Consider the following 21,302-nt stretch of genomic DNA (forward strand, 5'->3'; position numbering starts at 1 on the left):
GCTTTTAGTATACTTAGCGCTTTACTTAGTGATAATTTAGACAGACATAAAATAAGATATTCACAAGACAAAACTAGAAGTCGGTTTCTTTTTTTTGTTTTGCGTCAAAACATAACTATTTTCTATTGAAACCATTTCTCAAATAAAAATCATATCACCTTTTTAATAAAATAATTGTGTTTGTTCGCAAACAGAAAAAGAAACCGACTTCAGTTAAATTGACAAATAATACAACGTAGGTACACGAAAAAATAGTCAAATAAATACGCGTTATTATAATTACTTAGAAGGTAGTTATTAAATGTCAATCAAAACGAAACTACACGACAAGCATCAGCTTTTGATTTAAATAAGAATCATTAAAATCGGTATACTCATTGAACAGTTATGAAAGAACGTAAGTAAGTAAAAAGAAAAGATACACATTACATGCACCACCTTTTGATTACATACAAAATCATTGAAATCGGTATACCCAGTCAAAAGTTCTGAAGTAACATACATAAAAAATACAATCTAATTGAGAACCTCCTTCTTTTTAGGACGCTTCAGCCTGTAATATCCCACTGCTGGTAATAGGCCTATTGCTAGCTTCGGTCGGTGCTTTTAAGTTATTTGGTCCGCATAAATTTAATTATAAACAAAATATTGTTACAGCTTAATGAGATACCTCTATTTGATATTTTAATAGGAATATATTGTAAGGTATATTGCATATCGATATATCGTATCATATTGGGCATCTCTACGTGACCCTGTTTAATATTTAATGTTATTTATTATTATATATATTGTTTTTTTTTTAATACTTTTGCTTAAAACAATTCTTATTAATATTCAAAACAACTGCAAACTTTTAAGAAGTAAATCTAGAAAAAAAAAACCTGAATTGCATTTCCTAGATAGTAATATTTTATTGGTGCAAATGTACGTTACATTTACTAGTATCCCGTGGAACTTAATATAATTAAAGCGGGAGAGACTTTATTATTTCTTCTAAGGTGAACCCAAAACCACAAGAGCGAAGCCGCGCTTATTGCTCTTAAATAAAATGATTTTTACTTCGCTAGTATTTGAATCACGTTTGTAACGTTGGTTATGTATGATTTGATGATGGGAAGGCAGGTCTTTCCTGGTCCTTAATCAGAAATATTAAACCGACAAAGGCAAATTTTAATGGAACTGCACAGTGCTGTTCTGAGATTTTTTGATCTAAGTATATGTGTTCTATCTGGGTTCACAATGAGATAAAAACGTCTAGGGAAGCTGTGAGACTTAATAATTACAATTCAATAGGTGTAAAACCATATTTACTTCAGCAGTCTAAAATCACTATTTGTTTTTCTTGATGAAGAAAGATAAGGGGATTCATTCACAATGTTATTCTTCTAGATTTCATATATATATATATATATATATATATATATATATATATATAAAACGATTTTATATCTCTGACTAGAAAAATAATAAGAAAAATAATAATAATTATAATAATAAATAAGATTTGAAAATATTTAAGCAGATAATTAATTTAATAGACTATTAAAATTATATCATTATAATTATATTATATGGTTTTGTGTAAGTACATAAATAAACTAAATAAATAAAATATGTGTAAATATGAGTTCATTATTGCAGAATAAAGTACTAAAGTATAAGATGATAAAAAAAAAAACAACAATCGTATAAAAAATTCTTAAACACGTAATTCCCAATTTAAAATTACACTTGTTAGTTCAACTGTATGAACAATATTTTGATTACAGCAACTGAACGACTTCGGCTTGAAAAGTCGCAATATTTAAATTCATATCGGTTGCGACGTAAACAGTAATAAATAAAATTAGCAACACTGCGAAAAGAAGAAAGGGAAATCTCCGCTTTGTGATTTAAAATCGACTCGTAGGCGGAATTTTTCTCGGGCCTCATTTGAAATTGCGATTTGTAGATAGATAAAAGAGTACATCGGGATCTGAGTTTTTGATCAAAACACGTCTCGGACTAATGATGGCTTCGCGTATTTTTACGGCGCTTTCTTAGGGCTGCCGAACAGAATGCCGAAGCCGGTCAAGGCTTATTAATCATTTGGATAAAATTAGGTTTTTTTACCGTTTCTGGTGTGGCTCTAACACTCCCAAATAATTGTTTCCATATATTTTATCACGATTAATTACGAAAATTTACTTGCATCTAATATATAATTTGATAGATTTTTTGTAGACCTTACACCCTTTAACCTAGAATAAATCTCGAAAAACTCGAACGAATGACAACCCTACTCTCTCTGCTCATCGGGTCCGCTGTTTGTTCACAGATACCTATTGAATCTTTGCACTTAAGCTACCCGTAAAATGTTAAATGCCTCAACTCCGAAGTCTTCAAAAATTTTATCTTTCTCGTTCAGAGTTTTTTCAAGAGACGACTTTTTAAGATAATGCGAATAAATATTCGAAAGATATTGATGATTAAACATACACTTACACCTACAGCCTACCGCAGTCCACTGCTGGTCATAGGCCTCCTCAAATTCGCGCCAAATAAAATGATAATTGAACATATTTTTAGGCAATTATTACTTAATTATTTTCAAAATTTCAAATGCTTACACGTCATTAGTAAAGTATGTCGTTTATTATTTGCTCCATTTGTGTATTTTCGGCTTTTATCTTGGACAGCGAAATAAAAACGTATCAGATTAAAGGTAAAATATTTTTTAATATCGTTGTCAAAGCGAAAACAACGGTGCTGCTGCGAGGATAAGCAAATAAATTTATTTTTATTAACGTATACAAGACGTGGTTTTACATACTTCTGTCTATACAACTCAATTATTATAGGACATATTAGAGTTACGTTCCTGTAATATTCCCAAATAAAAAGAGCTCATAACACGAAAAGAAGTTGCGTATTCAGAAACGAAGTTAAATACCTTCTAACAAAAATGTGTGTAAAATCTTCCACAAAATGATATGAAATTGAATATTTTCATAATAAAGTACGTATCAATAATGAATGACAAAAAAGTGTTTTCTAATTTAATTTCATTACTAATTTTCTAGCAATATCTCAGAACACTAAAGAATTCAAGATGAACCCAACAATAATATGAGCTTAGATTAGAAGCTAGTGAGGGGGGATAAGAATTTTAAAATATTACAAAGAAAATAAAAAATATAATAGACATAACAGGTTAAACCGTGTATCATAAAGATAGATGTTATAATGTGCTGTGTGGTGAGATCAGAAAAACCCGTGGTGAGAAATACAAAATGTTAGAATAAATTTTGTTCAGGCAATACATATAAGATCAAAATTTATTTGTCTTATATGCTTTTGAAATTTAAAATAGTCACAAAAAAATATCTTTTACAATTATCATAGATTTTAAGCAGCTTCAGTTACTTGATGTTAGACAGTAATTGCATTCCATTCACTGTCAGTATCTTACCGCTTGGCAAATATTTCTTTTCCTTTATAAGAAAAGTCTAGTCTCTTCGCTGAATCGGGTGAAAATTTAGAAAAATTTCTAATTTAATCTAACGGAAAAAGTGAAAAAGTTTCAAGCAAATGACATAATGACAAACAATTTTATCTTTTACCAATTAGTACACATGAAATTAATACATGTCTATGTATTTAAAACCAACAGTTGATATGGAGATCGAAAAAGTCAATGAAGGTCATTGAAAGAAATTAAAAATATATATATTTTCCAATTAAAATGTAACGATTTCCAATATTAAAAAAACTCGTTACTTGTACATAAGAATCATAATTATCATCGGCGTACAATACAAAAATTAAAAACGAGGTTTCATTAAAAAAACAATGGGGAATAAGCATACTTTTTTTAAGAAAGTTCGAGAAGAGATAATGTGAAGTAAAAAATCTGGAAATACAGATGCATTAAAATTATTCTCTTAACCTGTGAAATGTAGATGGGCATTATGGTCCGGAAACTTAATCGGAAACAGATGAACAAAGGAGTTAGCAAGGGATTTACGACTAAAAAAGGAGATTGATGTAATTATAACACCAATGACGATGGAAAAGTTTACATCATTGGGTAAGAATATTTGATAAGTAATCATATTTTAATAATATGTTCTTAGGAGACACATGTAATTAGTCATAACGATGAGAAAGAAAAGAAATCAATAAAGATATTCGATGTTTATTTCTTCTATAACTTATTGAAAAAAAAAAAAAAACATAGTTACTGCTCATTGAATGTCATTATTTATTATACTCCTTACTCTTCGTAATTCAATCTGAAATTATTTTTCTGTTTATATGAATTGGTTTATAAATAGAAAAAAAAACAGACATATATGTATATATTTTTTTAAATAAAATGTTACGTTCCTACGATTTCGGGCATATAAATGTTGAAAACGTGCACTGAAACAAAATGGATATACGCAAAATTTCTACACGCTGCAGTACCAACAGTGTAGAAAAAATTTCCAAGTGTCTATTTTCGAATATTTTTCATGTAGTTGGACATTTCCGAAGCTTTGTGATATTTAAAGAAAGTTATTTTCAAAATAGGCTCCCATAAAAACAGTTGTAACTGTTGTTTGTTTAAAGGAATAGGACAACTGGTACTCATAGGATAGTAACGTCAGATAGCCATACAAAAACTTTACTAAAAATAGTACACTTATAAAGCGCTATTTATTTTATTTTTTTTGTTTCTATTTTACATATTTTGGTACAGTGCTTGATAATATATATTTAGGTTCGTGTAATAAAGAATAATAATATTATAATTTGTTTCATGGAAATGTAACTACTTCAACCGTCTACTAATGGAGAACAATTTATCTGTTGCATATTTACAAATCATGAAGATAACGTGAAGACGTAAGTACTGACTGTGTCCATATCATTATACCTTTCATCAATTCAGCCTATCGCAGTCCACTGCTAGACATAGTCCTTCACAAGTTCACGCCAGACATTAGGGCACGAACTCATGTGTTTTGTCCATAGTGACCAGGTGAGTTGGTGACCGCAGGGCTGGCTTTGTCGCACCGAAGACGCTACTGCCCGTCTTCGCTCTGTGTATTTCAAAGCCAGCAGTAGGAAGATTATCTCGCCATCGGTCGGCTTTATAAGTTCCAAGGTGATAGTGGGACTTTGTTATCCCATAGTCGCCACTTACGACACCCACGGGAAGAAAGGGGGTGACTATATTCTTTATTGCCGTAACCACGCAGCATATTTCCTTTGTAATAGTTCAATTAAAATTTGATATTATCGCTAAATAATACTAGAAATATGACTAATGAGTAACGGTCTATGAGTAACGATCGCAATCAGGTGTACATCATAACAACCAGGAACGACCTAAACCGAACCGACTGACTGAAAATTACCTATGTTAATCAAAATTAATATTTACACTTGTATCAAAATAACGCTTTTATTCGATACCTTAAAATAACAGGAAACGTATATCAATTTAATAAATGTATTGAATTTTATTCAAACATTATTAAGGAATCAATTCGATTCAATTTAATGAATATTTTTTTATTTTTACATTACCTATACATGGAAATATGTGCGTAATTACAATAATGAGTTAATTGAATCTTTGATAAATTTGAATACGTTTTTATTATAAGATATAGTGAAATGATTAGTACAACGAAAATATGTTTTATTAATTTTAAATTAGGCTAGCAAAATGCCCAAGTAAATTGACTGGACATCAAAATAATCTGTACTACTTATATTCTCGTAGAAACGTTGATTAGTTCTGTTTGTACTTTTTATATCACTAGAAGGCATACAAGTGTACAGTCCACATGTTTGTACATGTTAGCAGTTACCGTGGCCGCTAGCAACGTCAGGAGCTCAAAAAAAAAAAAACGAATTGCTAACCATACTTATAAAAAAACTACACTTCTTATATTATAATTATTAGGCTGTTAATAATCTGTAACTATGGTACTGTATTACTTTCTAGTCTCGAAATTTCACCAAGGTATTTCAATAGCATTTAATATTATACTGTTCAAAAATTATACGATCAATTTTTGAGTTTTGGTCGGCTTTTTTCAGCGTTTTCTACTTTCCCGGTCCAATAGCTTTATTCACAATTTATACGAAAAACAAGTTAAGTTTTGATTCTAAAAAAAATTAAACTACGTAATTGAAGTTTATTTTAAGATAATATATGTAACATCACACCGAATACGTATATTTTATTATTTAGATTACACAAAATATAATAAAATTGTTTTTTAAAAATCCTTTGGGGATATAAATACGTTAAACTTGAGGGTAAGACGTATTCAGAATGATTGATATGCTCCTAGCTAGTTTCGTAGTTATGTCATGTCTAAGTGTTGACTTTAGAGAATTCTATTCCATTTGTTAAGATAAATGGCTCTCAGATCAAAACTAACATCAAGAATACCTGTTATCCCATTATATAAAATAAGAGAAATGTCAAAGGATTTTGATATGGAAGTGGCTGTCGTTAGAGAAACCACTTGTTCGTTTCTGAATGCTACAAATATCAATCTTGTCGCCGTTGAATTCCTTTAATAATAATAATCTCTGAAGTAGTGTCGGTAGGAGTATTAGCGTTGAACTATTTTCAGAGTAAGTTTACGCTTTATTGAATTTAGTGCCGTTTGATGTCAATAAATGTCGATAACGTTATTGTAAAGGAAATATATTTCCTAAAAGCACATTTAGTTAGCAATGTACATTGGTGCATATTTCATCTGTAAGCACTACTGGTTGTCGCTTAAGTTGCAGGCACAGAAACGATATAACAACACACCTGTATGTTATTAATGTAAAGTTCTGCAATATCATTTAGTATATAATATAATACAATATAATATTATGTATAAATAATTATAAGCTACTTGTTATAAACAATCATCCTCCCCTTCCATATCTTCTTCTTAAAGTGCCATCTTCTCCCGAAGTTCGGCGATCATTTTGGCAACTTGTATCCTTGATACTTGATACTTTTCCCAAACCATTGGCGTAGATTTTTTAGCCAAGATGTTCTACTACGACCCACACTGTGCTTGCCCTGGATCTTGCCCTGGATAATAAGTCGAAGCAGCTAGTACTTAGAGTTTCTCATGATGTGGCCGAAGTATTCAAGCTTTCTCTTCTTAACCGCGTACACAACTTCCGCTTTCTTCTTCACACGACTTAGCACAGTTACGTTCTTTATTTTATCTCTCCAGGATATCCTTAACATTCGCCTGTATACCCACATTTCGAAAGTTTCAACCTTCTTACAGGTCGATTCGGTGAGGGTCCATGCTTCAACACCATACAAGAGAATGGAGAAAACGTAACAGCGTGCTAATCGTACTCGTAGCTCGATGTTCAGCTTCTTATTGCATAGAAGTGGTTTAAGCCGAAAGAAAGCATTAAGGGCTTGTTCTATGCGGCACCTTATTTCCAGACCGTGGCTCCCCGTATCGTCGACCCAGCATCCTAAATATTTGTATTTGCTGACTTTTTCTAGTGGTTAAACAGAGTGGGGTTAGCAAGTGGTATTTTACAAACTGTCATATACTTTGTCTTCTTCACGTTGATACTGAGGCCGTAAGCTGAACTGACAAATTCAACACTATCTACAAGGGTCTGAAGTTCTTCCATTGTAGATGCAAGTAACACGGTGTCATCGGCATAACGGATATTGTTAATAATCTGACCATTCACCGTGACACCTACATCCACCTGATCCAATGCTTCTCTAAAAATTATCTCCGAGTATATGTTGAAAAGCATTGGAGAGAGAATGCATCCCTGTCGTACTCCTCGCAAGATTTCCGATTCATCCGTCAGTCTTCCGTCGATACGTACATTCGCTGTTTGGTTCCAATATAGGTGTTTAATAAACCTTACGTCTTTAGAGTCGAGTCCGATGGACTGTAGCATATCGATCATTCTTGCATGATGTACTCTATCAAATGCTTTTTCATAATCGATAAAGCATACAAACACATCTTGATTCATGTCTCAGCATCTCTGTATTAAGACTTGATACCCGAAAAGTGCATCCCTGGTTTCCAGGCCTTTAATAAACCCAAACTGAGTATTCGAAACAAGGTCTTCGCATTTGCTGTAAATTCGGTTATGAATTATTTTTAGGAATAATTTTAAGGAGCGACTCATTAAGGAAATGGTTCTAAACTCACTGCATTTCTTTGCAGAAGCAACTTTGGGCAAGGCAACGAAAGTAGATTTGAGCCAATCCGATGGTGTAACGCCCAAATCATATATTGTATTAAAAAGCTTTACTATTATTCCTAAATTATCATATTTGAGCACTTTGAACAGTTCTACGGGTAATTCATCCTCACCTACAGATTTTCCTGATTTGGACGTTTTAATGGCATAAGCAACTTCACTTTTATTGATTGGTGGTCCAGTTAGTTCCCCTTCACTTAAATTTGATTCCGGAGCAGGTCTAACGTCATGGAATAATGTTGTTATGTATTTTTGCCAAATACTAAGTTTTTCTTCAATTGTTTTGGCAAGATTTCCCTGGTCACTCAGTAGTGTGCTGTTATTCACGCTTTGTGTTTTAAAATTATCCGTTATTTCTTTGAATTTTTTATGCACATTAAAATAATCATGTTTAGCCTCGAACTCTTCCATCGGAACACATTGGTCAACTATCCATTTTTCCTCCGCTTCAACTACTTTTATTTGTATTATCTTGTGTATGGTTTTGTATTGATGTTTGTCAACTCCTTTGTATCCCATCCCTTCCATATGTGCAGACCTAATTAGAAAGTGCACATTAAAACAATATTTTTAAACCGAGATGGTTGGTCAGACGACGGTGGTTCAAATTTTGGCCAAGCTTGTATTCCTTCTTATGGTGTTGGTTGTGATAAAAAGTTAAAATACTCGTTTGTCGCTTTTGCGAAGACGAAGAAAAATACTTTGTTAGAATTTCTTTATATATTTGTATGTATATGTCGTGAGTATAAATTAAATTAAACTGTAATAGGCCCTGTATTTTTGTTCATTGGAAGTGACTTGTAAAGCTATTTGTAAGGACAAATACAATTATAACGTATACCAAACGCGAGATATATATTTTTTTCTATATTTGTCTACATGTATCTTGATCCCTTTTTATTTAATGTATTATGGTTTGTTATGACATTCGCTGACAATCGTGAACGAAGTTGTGAGTAAAGCTAGCATACTTAATGTTACACGTTGATGAGATTCCAATAAATTGTAATGCTGTGTTCGTATATACGTAACTAAATAGTTGTTTTCTTTGTTTGGGCTAGTTTAGTTACTCTTACAATGGCGATCATGCCTTTATATTATTTTCTTGTTAGTTCGACAAGGTTTGTTGATTAAAATAAGTATATAATAATGTGCAAAGTAATCCAATTAACTTATGACGTTTTTATGCGGTATATACATATATAATTTTGATTTAAATTTTGTTCTTTCGTGTTTTTTTTTAAATATAATTTTAAGTAATATCACAAGTTTAAAGTAATCTATATAAATAAAAATGTATGTTGCTAAGCGCATAATTCGAGAATGGCTCAACCAATTGCGCTATTTTATATTAATTAAGTCCCATGGTTTTACTACTAAAAAAAAAAAATACTATTATCTTTTGACGGAACGAAGTCTGTCCGGGCAGCTAGTTCGAAATAAATGTTCTACGCCAAAAGGCTTAGTGAGTACCAAAATGACGAAGTACGCTTTATCAATATTTTGTAATAGACGTTAGGTGCGATACCTCAAAAACGTGAGTGTATCTCATTTATTGTTAGTACACTTTAGAAATAAGCAATATAGTAAAAAGAATTAGGGGGCGTAAATAAATTTACATCTCGTCACTTCGTTATGTCTCGTGTTTATGAATGTGAAAACCAGTAACTTGTACTTTATTGTTTGAAATGGGAATCCATTTATATTTATAAATGATGAGATGAGAGTTCTACTCAATATTAACTGTCACTTATAACAAAACTTTGTCATGAAATATAATGCTTAATAAATTCTATGTAGACTGCTCTAAGAATGTATTATACAATATTACTTATTACACTTTGCTATTTTACGTGCTTCCTACTTTTGTTTTTAGGCGATGTAGTTTTATTTTATTTAATATAAAAAAGGCCAAACGATTGTCATCTATGATTCTAAGCAGAATCCTGATATGAACTATTTATTTCTTATCAATTACTTATAAAATATAACTTTCTTATTATAATTACTTTGGTTTTTAATTTGTTCACACTGTGCCCTTAGATTTGGTAAAATATAATGAATATTTTTGAGATGTATAGGAGAATTATGATCGTTTTTTTATAATAATTTGTCACGTAAATTTTTACTTGTATATTGAAAAATACTGTTAAAAATTACATGTGTGGTACAACAAATGGATAGCTAGTACAAATTATTACCATATTTAGGTAGTAAACTCTAAAAAAACTTTTAATATACTTAAAATAAGCAATCGCGAGACTTTTAATTGTATGAAAACAGTCAGCTCATTGCGAATGCTCATAGTTACTCCGTTTTGGTTTTAAGCTGTTTACTGAGCCTATCTGTACCTATCTAACTGAGCAATGTCAATAAAGTAACGCCAATATCGTTATAGCGAGGTCGCAACTATTTGCCAATAGAAGAAACTTTCGGTATTGTGGGGTTGAAAGGAGAATTAGAAAACACGTAACACATACGGTAGAAATTTTATGTATAACACAATTAGCATGTTTCGTTTGCATTTTTTATCAAGATCAAGGTTTCTTAGATCTGTACTTAAAATGTTTTAACGGACGTATTACGTGGCTCTGCTGTCAGATGCAGGGCTAAATCTTTCGAGCCCGAATAAAATTATTCTGTTAGTGAAATTATTTCCGAAATAAAAAATTTCTTCAGAATATTCGCAACTTAAGAGATATGACCACAAATCACATAAAATAAAATACCAACAAAACTAATAGAATTCCGCAATAAAGAATGAGATTTTTGATAAATTTAATAATGCGTAGGGCATTTTCATCGTGTTACTTTGACTTTAATTTGGTCGTTTTATTTATACTTTCCTTTTATTTCTATTGTTTTAACGATTGATTTAGTCGATGATGTATAATTGATGCTTAAATTCTGATATTTCCTCATGAGATTACAGAGCGCACATTTAAAATTCGAAAGAATTTTCCTGTCACGACAATATATATTGGTAGCACAAAAACCATTTACATTTTAATATGTCGATTAATTAACGACGATCGCTGATAATAAATCGTATGTGATTCCTGTTAATCCACATTGCACGGTAATCTCTATTAGAAAGACATTACTTTAGGGTAATGGCAATCCCCTAAATCCATGTCGATTGACTTGTAGATTTGAAAGCGAAATAGTCCGATAGAGAAACTTTAACCTAACCAGATGAGTTCTTGCCTTCAATAATTTTAGAACACTTAGGAGAGAATTGTTAGCAATTTGGCAGTCTTTAATTACAGTAGGTATGTAGTTGCTAAGAACTTTTTTATACTTCGATTTGTGTATTTATTTACAATAGAATCTTACGTCAAAAATCGCCCAAAACTAAAATTTATGTTAACTTCAATAACGTGCAATAAAATAAAATAAAAAAAATGAAAAAAAAAAATAATTTATTCGAAAGAACTGCGTTTCATCATTTACGTATAGTTTTGTTATAATTATTACTATTTATTTAGGTATAAATTGATGAATTCAATGAATTTTTCAAAGTTAGTTAAGATGTAACCTAATTCAATCGGTAACATTCAGTTTAGCTAGCATAGCTATTAAAGTAAGGAGAAAACTTTTATAATAAAAACAATATTGGTTATAAATAGTTGATAGATATAATAATATTTTTTTTTAATTTAATAGATGAAAAGATCAATCAGTAAACTATTAAAATACGAAAAAATTAACTAGATTTCGAAAGCATAAAACATTCCATAATACTGTATACGTGTCTCGTAGGAAAATCTTTTTAAATTAAACTATTATACGTCATTAACTGCACGTGTGTGTCGTGTTTTATTTCTCTCGATCCTAATGTCCAAATGTGCTGGAAAATATAAATATATATAATATGTCGTCGTAAAACATCTTATACTTTAATTCTTTCGCTAGAATTTCGGTTATCGTTTTTCGACTTCTATATCTGCTAAGTTTTTAAACGTTAACTTTTAAAATTTTATTGAGCTCTTATATTTGTAAATTGGCAAATATTAAAAAATGTGGTCATAAAAACATATTACAAATAATAAGTAAAGTTCCGAAAATAGGGTTGTACCAAAATTTAATATAATATGTAAGTCACAGATGTATTTTTAAATATATATTCGACACCCTTAAAGTTTCTTAATTTGTACACCTAATTTTTATTAAAACAGAACAGAAACACAAACAAGAGACAGTAGTTCAAACTACGAGTAAATTATTAGTTCAGTTGTTGTAACGAAATTAAAAAAAATAGATATGTGCTACGTCTGATTAAGTTTAACTTTCATACACAATTGTCATGTTTCGTGAATTACTGTTAGAAATAAAAAAAAATACATTCTCGATCGTCTAATGGTTAAGGTAAATAGATGTCACGGTGGTAAGTTACAATAGTCGAGACAAAAAGCTGCGAGAAGAAAGCACACGAATGGAGAATTTGACAGCCCACCGTAACTTGGTCAAATAAAGAAAAAAACGAACAACGCCTTCAAACAAGGATACCCGCGGGTGCTGGCTTAATTTGACTTAAATATTATAGATGAGACAGACATTTTCTCAGTAGAACGCTGTCGCGAATATTTTGTAATAGAAAATAAGGTTGATATCGAAAGTTTGTTACTAATTTTTGTTTAAAGGTTGACAATGAAAGGTATTTTACTTGGGTATTTTAATCGAATGGGGACATTAATATAATCTATACAAATAAATAAAATTGAAGTTTCTGTTTGTGATATTAAAATAACCTCTTTTTACTAAATACATAAGGTATCACGGTACATATATCAAAATAACATTTTTTTTACAATTTTTGTCTATCTGTCTGTCTGTTTGTTCCGGCTAATCTCTGAAATGGCTGGACCGATTTTGACGGGACTTTCACTGATAGATAGCTGATGTTATAAGGAGTACCTTATGCTACTTTTATTTTAGAATTTTTTTTGTTACTCTGTGCACTGAAAAATAACTTTTTTGTTAAATTCCATGCGGATGAAGTCGCGGGCACAGCAAGTATATTAATAATAGATAAGGTACCTACTGATAAAAACAGTCATTTTCATTATTCACGTTTATTTTTGTAATATTTTAAAAGTACCTTAACTCTTTATTTTACCCACAAAATATGTTTATACCCAAGTGCACGTCATATTAAACATGTGCTAGTATTTTCAATTTTATCCCTAAAGAATTTTAATATCTTCTTTATGAGATTTTTTATTAGCTTATAAGTTAAGCAAGTAGTAAATGTAGTACGTAGTACGTAGTAGGATAATATAAAATAATTATAATAACATTCAAGTAGACAGTTTAGTCGTACATTGTTTTCATACGATGTCTGTAAATATTAGCATACTACGGTGTTTTTCAAACTACTGTGAAAGAAATCAAATCGCTTCTCGCTTTAGCCTGTAATATTCCACTGCTGGGCATAGGCCTTTTTCCCCACGTAGGAGAAGGATCAGAGCTTGATGCACCGCGCTGCTCCAATGCGGGATGGCGGAAAATCGCATTCTATACACTACTATCTTTCGACCTACGGCTTCACCTGCACAGATTACAAGATAAATATGACATAGCTCTATTCACTCAGTGATTTTAGAATCGGCCTAGTAGTTTTCGATTTTCCTTTGAAATCCATTACAAACTAAATAAAAATCAAATGTTTCTTATTTATTATTATGTAATATTTAATTAATTTTATGAAATGTAAATATAAAATTATTATTTTATTTGAAAATGAATGGTGGGCAGCAATGTAAATGTTAGGTTTCATTTAATAATAATAGTCGTTACTAATATTATGGTTATAAATACATTTTCTAATAAATAGTGCTAATGAAAAGGTATGCCAACGCAATTATATGGTCGCTATATCGAAAATTAAAATTATCATTGAAAACGATTTCTTTTGAAAATAAAATAAATAAAAGAAAAAATTAAGTGAGATCCTGCCCGTAATTTATAAATATGTCAATACTTATTCATAGCCAGCTCACGCTGAATTTAAATTCAAAAGTCTACTTGCCGGTTTTAATTTTATAATTACGCAAATCACTTCGTATGAAAAAATTATAATTTAAAGTGACTTGTGAAACTTACACCAGAGGTTTAGTCTTTAGGAACCAAACGTGATCTGTTAAGAATATTGGATTGGAGTGGACAATGGGTGAACGCCTGCGGCATACTTAGATAGCAATCAATGTCATGGATCCCCAGGGCTCTCAGTTTATTGCGCACAATCACATTTACTTACAGTCATCCCCATTACTATTTAGGATAAATTGGTTCTGAATCCTACCCTTATCAACATGGTTTTTAAAAGGTTGTCCTGTAAATCGTTGAGCTTAGGACTGATAAAGTTTTACGTTACAAAATTTCTGATGAAATGTTTATTTTTACTTGTTTTATTACTACATTTTCTATTGCTTATTTATAATAAATTTAATAAGAGATAAATTTCTTTTGTTTGTAATTGATAAGTTTAAAAATACTGAATGGATTATAATGATTTTACATCTACCGTATTGGCGAGTTTATATAATTTCGTGAAATACCATTTTTCACCACTTATATTCACTCGTAAAAAATAAGTTTGAGTTTACATAATATGTCCGCACGTAAGAAGTTATAATTCATTGGCTAGCTAACGTCACGTTGCTAACTACTTCTTCGTTGACTAGCTAATATCAGGGTGTATTTTTTTTTTGTGACGGTGTGACGTAAAAATTTACTCTCATAATTTTTCCCATATGCGCGAAAAGAAGTATAACTTCGAAAATTTTATAATTTTTTTTTAAAAAATACTAGCTTTACTCGTATTTAGCTGTACTCGTATTGCAACTGACCCAGCATTTTATATTTATTTGAACTTGCTAATAGGGAAGTAAGGACGGAATCCTATATATTAGTTACGTCGTTATTATTATTACAACAAAGTTAATTACGAAGTCAAAAAGTATTAAAAGTACAACATTTTACGTCATTATCTTTCCGTTTTATAAAGGATTCTTAATATCATATTTCAAGCGTTCGATCTCACTTTGCCTCGAATATACTTGTGTATCAAATGTGACGACGACAAACGAATGTTTGTTATGGTTTTTATTATTTTACGTTTATGTTATAATTATGTACTTTTTACTCTCACTGGAGCGTTTACAGAAGGGATGTGACAAAAAGAAAGAAACAATACGTATCTCATTATTCATAATAACATTTATGGATAACGAGATAAAATTTATTATTATTAATAGAAAAATAACTTCATTCAAGCATTCAAATAATAATGAGTCGTTATTAACTAACAAGAAATATTAGACATCAAACATTACAATTCAAAAGACAAAGTATTATGGAAACGTATGCTTGAATTTATGATAACTTTCTTAGTAAACAATCTGCCTTCGGATTTAAAACACTACAAAAACATACTTAAAAAATTCTTTTAAGACTAACATGTAGAAAGAGAATGAATAGTCGCATGTGAATAATTTTTTATCCAAAAATTAAAACTATTTATTGTTTTTATTATTATTATTATTTTTTAACCACTTTATTTTAATTTTTTCCCATTTTTTTTTTTTTTTATTTTAATATTTACATGTATAACCGATGATTTATGAAGTTTTATGGCATATTTTTATAATACTTTATTATATCTTTTATACTTTAGTATTACTCTAGAAACACAGTACATTGTTAAATTGTTAATTGTTTTTGCTACATAAAATATAGCTTATGTGATAAACAGTGGTTTATCACATAAGCTATATTTTTCTGTGAATAAATAATTAATATATAATTTAACGAAAATTAAATTAAATTTAATATTGCAGCAGTTATTGTGTAAATAAAAGAAAATCAAATCAAGATTAGATTTTTGAACCCACATAGGCTAAAAATGAAATACATGTATCCAAATTCAGCAAACATTGTGCTCCGTACGAAAATATACTAGAACCACGTCAGGTATACACTTAATACCGATAGTTTCCAATGTTATCTATGTTAATATAGGCTTATATATTCAAAGATATAAGATCCAAGAATTATTATTACGCGATAATTACAAGCAACTTACCAAAGACACTAGATAAATAATAGTTATTGTTATGCCGCCTTTGACACCGTTATTGTAAAATTCTTTACGTTGCACGTTCCCCAGCTATGTGATTACTTGTTAGTGATAATATTAACATTAGATGTTGGAAACATTCTTGGTTAACAGGCATTCCGATACTAGGTTGAGGTTATTGATATTACAAATTATTACAAATTTCTCATTATCATCTCATTTCCTTGATTTAAAGGACCTTTAATAATATTAATAGTTCGTTGCAGCAGAAATATCAATTATCCTCCATAAAAAAACATCAAAATCCGATGAGTTTTAGGGAGGAGAATAGAATCAAGAGAAATTTAAAGAGAAAATAAGAGAATCAGAAAAACGGTTTTAGAAATATATTTGCACTATTCTATCCAATCCAATCCATCATAATGCATCCAAATGATTTTGCTGTAAACGGCACAACCATGCGATTTGGAATAAAAAACGAATATTTGTATAATTTAGTCGGTTCAGCTTTCTTCGCTGTCTCCTCTTAATGCTATCTCTCTGACATTGTATCGTGCTAGTGTGTCGAAAAGCATGTATTTCACGAAAGTGATCAAGTTTTGTACGAAACTAAAATTAATTCATTAATTATACATATCACTACGCTTGATACATATTGTAAGTGTACTTAAATTATCATGAAAACAACCTACAATGATGTAGAAATATTGATTGATTGCACTTTAAGAAAATTACTATGCGCCCCGTTGCGGGGAAGAGGGTCGTCAGCATGTTAGATTAGCGAGAGGGCTATTTGATGTTCGCAAAATAAGCATCGCCAAGCATGTTAGTTACTAGCTCTTAAGCTATAAATTATAATCATATTTAATCAGATTAATTAATGAGCTAACCTGTACTTTTTCCTTGATAAAATAGGAGTTCTTGAAATTTATTTATCAATTATTTTCAAGATTAATTATTTATCTGCTGAATTAGTGTATTTCTAAATATTTGAAAAACATAAAATAAATAATATAAAAACGACCATCACATGTATTACGTTTAATTGTAGCTATTCGCAATTTTATTTTAAATTAAATCTTAAACATTTTTTCTGCTATATTAATTATTAACAAATTTGTTGTTTTTATCATTAAATTACAATTTTTATTAAAAAAAATGTTAAAATGTGTACCCGAAAGCAAATTTAAATATTACAATTTAAAGTTTCTAACCGAAATTGCATTAAACAGCCCTTAATCGAGTTTTGTTCACAAAGTTCGTTATAAATCAGGTTGAGGTTTATTATTAATCCCATCGTTATATTTAAAATGTCTGAAACTATCATTTTCTGGCGTAACATTTATAAATCGAGATAATTTTGTACGTATTTAAAGTAAAGTTAATTTCAATATTAACTACGTTGCATAATAATTACATTTTCTAGGTTATTTTATAATTTTGGTGCCCTCATCCTGTTATTTTAGTGAATTCCCGAAACAAAGCAAAACACTTCGCTTTTTTAGTAGGATAGATTGCAGATAATTAGGTATTAGAGTTTACAATAGATTATTATCAGTATAATATATAGACTGAAATTAATAATTTATCACATACCAATTAAATAACAACAGAATATGACCCTGCAGTATATTTACAACACACACAGATCACTTAGTAGCAACTATATATGTATATATATATATATATATATATATATATATATATATATATATATATATATATATATATATATATTACATATATATATATATATTTATATATATATATAATAACAACAGAATATGACCCTGCAGTATATTTACAACACACACAGATCACGTAGTAGCAACTATATATATATATAAAATTAATTGTAGTATTTATTTTCATTAAAATGTAAGGTTGTGTGACGTCAACATTTTTTGTTATATATATTTGTGTAGTACTAATTAATAAAGTTAACTTATTTTTATCTTTATCCTTCATAAGTCTTTTTATTAATATACTTTTGGACTTTACAACAATAAAAAAATATATATTAAAAATTGCAAATCGAATCGTCCGGAAACGCCGCGATTAGTGACGTTTAAAGTCACAAGTCAAAGTAATGCGTATTTACTTGACTAATTTTTCGTCTACCTAAGTTTTATCACTTGTCGATATAATTGAAGTCGGTTTTTTTTTTTCGTTTGCCAGCAAACATAATTATTAATAAAAACTTTAGGCTTAAGAAACTGATGTTACCGTTATATTTTTTTTGAAATATAATTTATAATATGTCTAACGATATTGTGTATTTCACGTAATATATTTAAATATTCTTATTATAATGTCCCCTGCATATAAACATATGAGCTGTTGTAGGATTGCCGCCAATGAATAATTCAAAGCGTTTCCATAACTTCTCCGATGTCTTGTCGTTGTTAGTAACAGCATGGGGGTGAATTATGACAGTTGTTATTATTGTTATTTGCATCGACTTTGAAAGAGAAAGATAATGTTAATTTTGTTATGGAAATAAATAAATTGTTACGACCACAAAGTATATTAGTGGTAACGAGACGGAGAAACGGTAATAACTTTTTTAAATAAAAAAAAAATTCTGTTATATATATTCTATAACAAAATGTGTTAGAATCATTCTTTTCGAATGCTTTTGAGTTTGAATGCCATTTTAATTTAATTTTTTAAAACATTTACATAGTTAACCATTTCCAAGATAGTAGTGGCTTTAATTTATGTTATAGTCGGATGATTTACATGTTTTTTTTTAACTACATCCATATGTTTATAAATAATACATTTATAAGTAATCATATATTATACCCAGCTTCACTCAGACAACGGAAGTGTAGAGCATCGTTTCAGCAAACTGCGAGTCAATCATAAAAATTCTGACAGAATGCTTTAACGTCAGCAGATGTGGGATCTGTGTATTTTCTAATATGCAGTAAAGTATTGTACAACCGCGTGTCGTTTCTCCTTCAGAGGAATAAAAGAAACGCAGCAGTGGAATATTTACGAAAATAAGGTGTGAAAGTATAAAAATGTACTCACTCAGTCGGGATAGCTTGAAAGCGTCTGCCGTGTTGATTACGTCGACGAACAGTTGGAAATCTAGACGAGTTTGGTTCAAATTGTTGCTGTATTGTACCATCGCGAACTTGAAAGCCTCTTGAATTTCTTCAGAGTGTTGTTCGAAGACTACGCCTTGAACAAATAAAAAAAATCTTTGAAGGAAATTTTAAAAGCGCAATTATATCTCCTTAAGGATAAACGTACGATAAAATATTCATAATATTGAAGGTTTTTCCTCTGTCACACACACAACAACTACAGATTTCTAACTACAATATTTGATAAAACAACTGAATTTTTAACTATACTATTTTGTAAGGTTAATACTGCCTGCTATATTTCTCTTATCTCGTTGATTGTATAAATGATGTCCATGACATCTTTTGTTTTCATTGCATCTTTTTTATTTATAGATATTTTACATATAATTAAAAAAATAATTACAATAATAATAATTTTTGTATTTTAGTTTATATTTTATGTTTTAATTTTTTGTTAATTTAGTCTTTTGATCGTAAATAAGTTAGCGGAAATGAAGTGGTTTAAGATGGTGTGATATCATACCCGTTCTTTATGTCAAGGGTTTTTTAATATAAATATTTCAGTGTAGCTGGGGCTTTGGTATTAGGGCAATTACAGGTACGTGATCATAGTGTTGCGTCAATCCTGGATATATGAGCGCAAACCTCAGTGGGGTATTTTTTTTCATAGCTTATTTTATTAGCAGTTTTCTGTGGTAGTAGTGGTTACTTTTGGTATTTGGGGGTTTAAGCCCCGCTTATATAGTTATATTGTTATTGGGGATTTGAATTTATGTTTAGTGCGAGTTATATTAAAAAACCTATAACCATCTCTTAAAGTTTTTAGAATATTCGTGACATGAAAACCATGTCTTCTAAGATAGCTAAATTACATACCATATATATCGTAATATTGTATATTTAATATACAAATAACATTAAAAAATAAAAAAAATAAAACAGTGAAGCATGAACGCTTGATTAAATAAAGGCTTCGACTGTCAAATTGTTATGAATACGAGTAGAGTGCGACCGGCATTCATAATTTATTATTTACTGTACATGTCTGTGTGGGATTTATGTGGCGTATGAGGTTTGGCTTGAAATAAAAAAAATAGTATTTCGTATGAGACTATTACTGGTTTTTTTTTATCGCAAATAAGAATTTGTATGACTCTAATGCAAGAGTTTAATAACTTAATGGTTCTAGTGCCGTTTATTTTCATTCGACGCCGACGTCCAGATTTATGAAACAGATACAAATTTTGAAAAAATGCGCATAATGAAATATTTTACTTTCACGGAAATAATGAGTCACGTGTAAACTATGCGTTTAGGAGAAAAGATTGTTTGTGAATTTGTTAACGGCATTCTTCTAGCATGTCGTCTTGTTGTAAAACTCGGCATGTTCAAAACAAGGTTCATTGTGTGGCAAAGCCAGTGCAAATTGGTTTAAAATGTAATTTAGCATAACTCCATTAACCAATCAGATAGAACTTACACCTGTTTGAGTGTCTACCGCTTAATGCACACGCAAATACAAATATTAGTTAACCAATCGAAATCGTATGTAGCTCGGTTTCTGTTCACATACATACCCATGTGGTTCTATTGTAAGATTTATAGTTTTTAATCAGGCGTCCTTAACCTTCCTTTGCTTGGGCATTGGTCTTACAGACCGACAAGTCAATAATTCGTTTGATTTTTAAAATTACAATCACTAAAATTGAAAGATGAGATTTTTAATAGTTGTTCATTTGATGTAATTGATTTGTGTGGTGCTAACGCTGGTATCAAGTGTAAGTATGTCTCTTTACCAACGTTATCCGTCTGTAATACCGACACGAATGGAGGTGTTTTTTTTAGGAAAGGTAGTTGTTTATTATTTTAAAACTATA

At 30.1% G+C, this 21,302-nt stretch overlaps 1 protein-coding gene across 1 annotated transcript in view; it reads right to left on the reverse strand.

Moving 5' to 3' along the window:
- The window catches only part of LOC123668893 (glutamate receptor 1-like), a 124,183-nt gene extending 103,177 nt beyond the window's left edge, over positions 1 to 21,006 (reverse strand). The window contains exons 1-2 of the mRNA XM_045602585.1: positions 21,003 to 21,006; positions 19,364 to 19,516 (exon numbers count right to left, since the gene is read on the reverse strand). Coding sequence (XP_045458541.1) covers positions 19,364 to 19,516; positions 21,003 to 21,006 — 157 coding nt within the window. The remainder of the gene's footprint in view (positions 1 to 19,363; positions 19,517 to 21,002) is intronic.
- Positions 21,007 to 21,302: the final 296 nt, after the last annotated feature.

The sequence above is a fragment of the Melitaea cinxia genome, chromosome Z, assembly GCF_905220565.1.
Source record: "Melitaea cinxia chromosome Z, ilMelCinx1.1, whole genome shotgun sequence".
Lineage (NCBI taxonomy): Eukaryota > Metazoa > Arthropoda > Insecta > Lepidoptera > Nymphalidae > Melitaea > Melitaea cinxia.